We start from the raw sequence: 6015 nt of genomic DNA, 5'->3' as shown, positions 1-6015 counted from the left end.
CTCCCTCCCTCCCTTCCTTCCTTCCTTCCTTCCTTCCTTCCTTCCTTCCTTCCTTCCTTCCTTTCTTTTTATATTTGCATTTCCAGCACCTAGTGTGTTACCTCATACTCAGTAAATACTTGATAAATGCTTGTTGACTAACTTTTTAACTGGGCTCAGTGCTTCTAGCCACTATTAGTCCAATCCACATTCAAAGTTTCCCACTAGCCTTATGGGTCACTAATCCCCTAATCAGAACTGTTTTCTGCTGATCCCATACACACCAACATAAGTCATAGGATAGACTCATAGATTTCTCAAACCAAAAAAGAGACCTTTGAGATGAACTAGTCCAATTTCTTCATTTTACAAGGAGTGTACTATGAATCAAGAAGAGAAGTCAATTCGTCTAAAGCCCATGTTGTTGCCAATTCTGGGATTTGAACTCAGATCTCTGGGCTGGGGGCTCCTAGAGGAACCATGTACATGAAAATTCAAAGAGACCTTAGCAATTATTTAGTCGGATTATAGTTCTAGCGCTGGGAAGAACTTCAGAGGCTTCTAATTCAATTCCCTAGCTGTATCGGGGAGAAAAGTGAGGCCTAGAGAGAATAAGGGATTTGCCCAAGATCCTATAGCTAAGTATAACAGGCAGGATTGAACCCAGTTCATCTGACTCAAGGCAGCTAGGTGGCACAATGGATAGAGTGTTGGGCCGAGAGTCAGGAAGATTCATCTTTCTGTCTTCATTTCTGGCTTTAGATACTAGCTGTGTGACCCTGGACAAGTCATTTGACCCTATTTGCCTCAGTTTCTTCATTTGTAAAATGAGCTAAAGAAGGATATGGCCAACCCCTTCAGTATATTTGACTTCAAATGGGGTCTCAAAGAGTTAGGCATGACTGAACAAGAACATGTGATTCAGTTGAGTCAGTGTTTCTTTCCCCTGTATCATGCTGCCTCCCAAACCTCTCAGACTGAATTCACACCTGGCTCCATTTCTACCATCCAATGTATTATTAATAATAACATCTTATAGCTCTTTGGGGTTTATAAAGTCCTTGTTTCACTATTTCCCTAGAAGGCAGGTAATAAAAGTATTATTGGCCCCATTTTACATATTAGAAAACAGGCTCATCAGTTTAAGTATATGGCAGTCAGGACTACAACCTAGGTTTTCTGTCTCCAATCACAGCACTTTCCTTCCTCTCTGTTGAAAGCCTCCCACCACCACCTGGGAAAGGGGGATTTCTTTAGAGGGGAACAACAAAAGAAGAGACCTGCTCCTGGCCCAAGAATGGCCTGAGGATCCCCAGTCCGCACCTGGATAATGAGTCGGGTGAAGGGCTCAGTGATGATCTTAAGCAGGTCTGGAGCATCTCGGCCACCTCGGATTTTGAAGGAAGTGACCACCAGGTGGGTGAGGTGGTGCAAGTAGCCGGTAGCTGCCTCCAGGGGCAGCAGGACAAGAACTGATAGCCAGTTAAAGCAGTCATGGACTGTAGCCCCTGCAAAGGCCCTGGGGTGGGGGAATGGGAAGGACTTTGAGTCCAGAACCAGAACTGGAGAGGGAGGGAAGAAGGATGAATTTTTGTAGGGTATGTGAGTCAAGATTAGGAAGGGAGAATTTGGGAAAGGGGCAAAGAAAGGGAAGTATGGGAGTCTGTCTTAGATTGGCAAACTTTTGGAGTCAAAGTCAGGAGGGAGACTTTGGGGATCAGTGCTAGGTTGGGAGGGAATTTGGGGAATCATATGAGTAAATTTGGGAGGTTAGGATTAATCTGGATGAGATTGGGGTGGAGCAAGTTTGTGGATTGAGTTAGAACAGGGAAGTCTGAGAGATAATTAAAGATGGGGGACTCGGGGGGCCAGAGTTAAGACAAAGCAAATTTGGGAATGAGGATTACGATAATGGGAATTTGGGGCTCAGAGTTAGAATAGTAGAGTTTGGGAGCCAGGATAAGATATTGGTCAGGATTAGGCTGGGGAAATACAGGCTGTCAAAGCTATTTTATGAGTGTTTGAAAACAGAGTTGGGGGGGGGGGAAATCAGAGTTAAGAAAGAGAAGTTGGGGAACCAGAGTTATGATGTGGTGGTCAGTGCATGGGTAACGATAGGGAGGAATGGAGGTCAGTGTCAGGATGGAGGAGTTTGGGGTCAGCTTTAGGAGGAGTTTTAGAGTAGAGGAGTCTGGGAAATGGATAAGGAGGAAGTTTGAAAGTCAGTGAGATATATCACGAAGGACCCCACAATCCCGTCTGACCACTCAACTACTACCCAGTCAGTCTTTCCCCTCCCTTCTCACCTTCGGAAGTCACTCCTATCTCCAGCCTGCATTAATGCCACGATGGTGTTGGTGACAGATGTGCCAATGTTGGAGCCCATGACAATGGGAATGGCTGACTTGACTTCTAGCACTGTGGACAGGAGGGGAACAAAGGCTTAGCCACCATCTCCAGCACCGCCATTGGCCCCCTCCCAACTCCTGCGAATGATGAAAAATGTCAGACCACTCTTCCTTGGGTTGCTGGATCTGATACTTCCTCTTACCCTCAATCTACCCCCCACCCCACAAAAAAGCTCAATGTGTGGGGCAGGGGGAGGTTGAACTCTGGTCTTTCCCCAAGAACACCCCATTCCTAGTAACCTAACATTCTGAGCCCGAGTAGTGACCGGTCATCAGTCTTGCTGCCCAGCTAAAATGAAATAAACTTCGGTCACCAGTGTGTTGGGGTGAAATATTCTCATTTTGTTTCAAGGTAATGGCAAGCCTGTCTGTACCTGTTTATATTTCCTTGTTTTTGTCTCAAGCAGAGGATAAGGGAGAAAGAAGGGGAAATTAGCTAGCGAAGTGTTAAAGCAGTGTTGGTTGAACCAGTCCTACCAAAGGAGCTTTTCTAATTGGTTGAGAGTGAACCAAGGAGTGTAGGATGTATTGGTGAGCATAGCTCACAACACCCAGGTGGGCCCAAGGCAACGAATGGTATTCTTTGGGGGAAGGAAGCTAGGTGCCTTTAGCATGGGGTTCATAAGCAGGAGAGGATCATGTTACAAGCTAGCTTGGTAAAATGGTTTAGGAAGTTTTGGGGGATCCTTTTTTTGGTTAAATTAAATTAATTCATTTGTTGCATTAAAATTCCCAGGTATCTCCCTCCCTCCTCACCTGCACTAGAGCCAGCATCATTTGGCAAAGGGGGATCTTTTAACCATTTATGCTTATTTCTGAAGTTATATATTAGTTTATTCCTATACATAAACTTTAGACAATACTCTCTTCTTTTCCCTTCCATTTTTCTTTGCTTAGAAGGGAGGATATAGATATGGAACCTTGGCTATACTATCAGACTTAGTTAATAGATAGGTTAGCTTTGCTGAAATGGGAGATAAAGGTGAAATAAAAATGAAAAAATTTAATTTAAAAGGTCTTTTAAATTAAAAAAAATTTAAACCATTACCTTCCATCTTAGAATCAATACTGTGTATTAGTTCTAAGGCAGAAGAATGTAAGGACTAAGCAATAGGGGTTAGGGTTATACAGGTCACACAGGTCACACAGCTAGGAAGTATTTGAGGTCAGATTTGAACCTAGGACCTGCAGTCTCTGGGCCTGGCTCTCAATCCACTGAGCCACCTAGCTGCACCCCCCCCTTTTTTTAAACCCTTACCTTCTGTCTTTGAATCAATTTTTCGTATTGGTTCCAAGGCAGAAGGGCAGTAAGGGCTGGGCAATGGGGGTTAAGTGATTTGCCCAGGGCCACACAGCTAGGAAGTGTCTGAGGCCAGATTTGAACTAAGGACCTCCCGTCTCTATACCTGGCTCTCTATCCACTGAGCCACCCAGCTGCCCCTGCCCACTTTTTTTTGCTTTTCAAGAAAATATCCTCAGAGTTTTATGCATTCCTCCAGTGTCTTGGAATGTATCCAGACATAATGATATCTCAGTTGACTTTGAAGCTACAGAATGACCTTGGCCATCTTCATTTTCACCCTATGTGGAACAGATGGTTACGCCACAAATAGAGATAAGAAAAAACTTGACTTTCTTGAAGGAGACCTTCTAAAAGACAAAATTCTGGTTACCCCCTCTGAGAAAAAAATATTCAGCAGACCATTCCCCTTTTAAGGCATGGTGGTGGGGAGGGAATGTCTGTGTAATCTGACTTTCTTGAATAACATATATATGAGTTGACAAATGGGCTCTGGATCTTTGACTGTGCTGGGCGTGTCTAGACCCTGACTCTATGATTTTTTTAATCTAACAATAAAGGTCAATTTTGGCTCAGGGGGAAAATATATATATATATACATACATACATACACCCTCTTCTGGGCTGAGTTTGTGGAACAGAAGGAAGAGAGAACAGATCTCAGAATCAGTTGTGTCAATGGAAGGAAAAAGAGAGGAAGAAGAGAAGTTAGGAATCAAGGGCAACAGCTCTCTGAGTCAAGGTGACTAAGGAGGCTCAGGGAGCAAGCAGCTCTGGAAGGCTCAGTGCCTTGAGTTAGAGTTACTGACCAGGGATATTTAGAAAATGGGAAAAGGTGAAGATCCTGGGGAGGACGGGCCAAGTGTTGCCTGGGTGACTCCAAAGAGGACCTGGGATTCCTGGAAGTGAAGACTGAGACCTAGCACCAGATTTTTTTAAAACCCTTTCCTTCTGTCCCAGTGACAACTCTAGGACAAAAGGGCAAAGACAAGGCAATTTGGGTTAAGTGACCTGGCCAGGATCACCCAGCTAGGAAATGTCAGGCAAAATTTGAACTCAGGTCTTCCTGACTCCATGCCTGGTGCTCTATGTACTGGGCCACCTAGCTGCTCCTCTGAACACCAGATTCTTATCACTGACTCCCTTGTCCCTCTGTGCCTTGGTCCTCTGGTTTACTCCCTGTTTCCCCCAGGCCACAGGCCCCCTCTCAAGACTCACAGCCTGAGGAGACCATGCTGACGATGATGGAGGTAGATGTGCTGGAGCTCTGCACAAGGACAGTCACCAGAATCCCCACCACCAGACCAGCCACAGGATTAGACAAGATGGCATTGTCCTTGAAGATGTCTCCAGCCACCTTCCCTGGGGTGGGGAAGAAAGGGGAAAGGGTTGGGGATAAGACCTTGGAGAACAATTCCAGCATGAGAGACCCACCATCTGCTCTCAGTTCTCTCAACCTCCCAACCTTTCTAGTCAAAAGATGGCTCCATGCTCCTGAGGCCCAGGCCATGTCCTGATTCTCTGACCCAAAGGCTCCATCTCTCTTGGCCCAGTGTCCATGAGTTCCTGTTCCCAGCCCTATAGGGAGGTTCCTAGACCCAAGACCTCTCTTTGGCCTCTGCCTGCCATCCCTTCCTCTTCTACGTACCCCCAGCCAGCTGGAAAGCTGAGCTGAGCACATCCAAGGAGCAGACAAAGAGGTAGAGGAAGACGAGCATCATGGGAATCTTGAGAAGGGTGACACAGGCTGAGCGGAGCTGGGATGGCTCTGGTTCTGGGGAGACACAGCTCCAGAGTGAGCCCTTCCCTTCCTGCTACTCTTCTCACCAACATTTTCATATGATCTGGGTCCTTCCCCAGGCCACTTGCTATGGACCCACTTTTCCAGGGATCCACTCCTATATCAGGGTTGGCCCCAATGATATAGGCCCCCTCCCCTTCACAATTAAATTTTATTTTTTCAATTACACATAGAAACAATTTTTGGTGATTTTTTTCTGACAATTTGTGATTCAGATTCTCTCCCTCCTTCCCTTCCCTTTCCTCCCCAAGGCGGTAAAGAATCTGATATAGGTTATACCAGTGCTTTTATTGCAATATGTATTTCCATATTCCCCATGCCATGACAGGAGACATATCAAAATAGGATAAAAAATTCATGAAAGAAATAAAGTGAAGATGGCATGCATTGATCTGCAATCAGATTCCAACAGTTTCCTCTCTGACTGGATAGCATGTTTCTTCCTCCCTCCCTTCCCCCATCCCTCCCTCCTTTCCCCAACTCCTCCCTCTCTCTCTTCCTTCCATCCTTCCTTCCTTCCTTCCTTC

The 6015-nt window shown here is 45.5% G+C and overlaps 1 protein-coding gene across 3 annotated transcripts; it reads right to left on the bottom strand.

Moving 5' to 3' along the window:
- Positions 1-753: 753 nt before the first annotated feature.
- LOC123255670 (sodium-dependent phosphate transport protein 2A-like) lies at positions 754-5706 on the bottom strand. 3 transcript variants are annotated; one of them, XM_044684430.1, is made up of 4 exons: positions 5336-5706; positions 4906-5049; positions 2286-2397; positions 754-1498 (listed from the first exon to the last, which is right to left on the bottom strand). In XM_044684430.1, exons 1-4 carry the CDS (start codon positions 5406-5408, stop codon positions 1150-1152), a joined length of 678 nt encoding a protein of 225 aa, XP_044540365.1. In that variant the 5' UTR covers positions 5409-5706; the 3' UTR covers positions 754-1149. The 3 variants fall into 3 exon arrangements, with proteins under 3 accessions (XP_044540365.1, XP_044540364.1, XP_044540366.1); XM_044684429.1 differs by having other exon boundaries at positions 4906-5706; XM_044684431.1 differs by lacking the exon at positions 754-1498 and adding an exon at positions 1505-2170 and having other exon boundaries at positions 4906-5706.
- Between the last annotated feature and the right edge of the window lie 309 nt (positions 5707-6015).

This window comes from Gracilinanus agilis, unplaced genomic scaffold (genome assembly GCF_016433145.1).
Source record: "Gracilinanus agilis isolate LMUSP501 unplaced genomic scaffold, AgileGrace unplaced_scaffold49884, whole genome shotgun sequence".
NCBI lineage: Eukaryota > Metazoa > Chordata > Mammalia > Didelphimorphia > Didelphidae > Gracilinanus > Gracilinanus agilis.
Note: the sequence above shows the minus strand (reverse complement) of the source record. Positions and strands in the feature narration are given on the sequence as shown.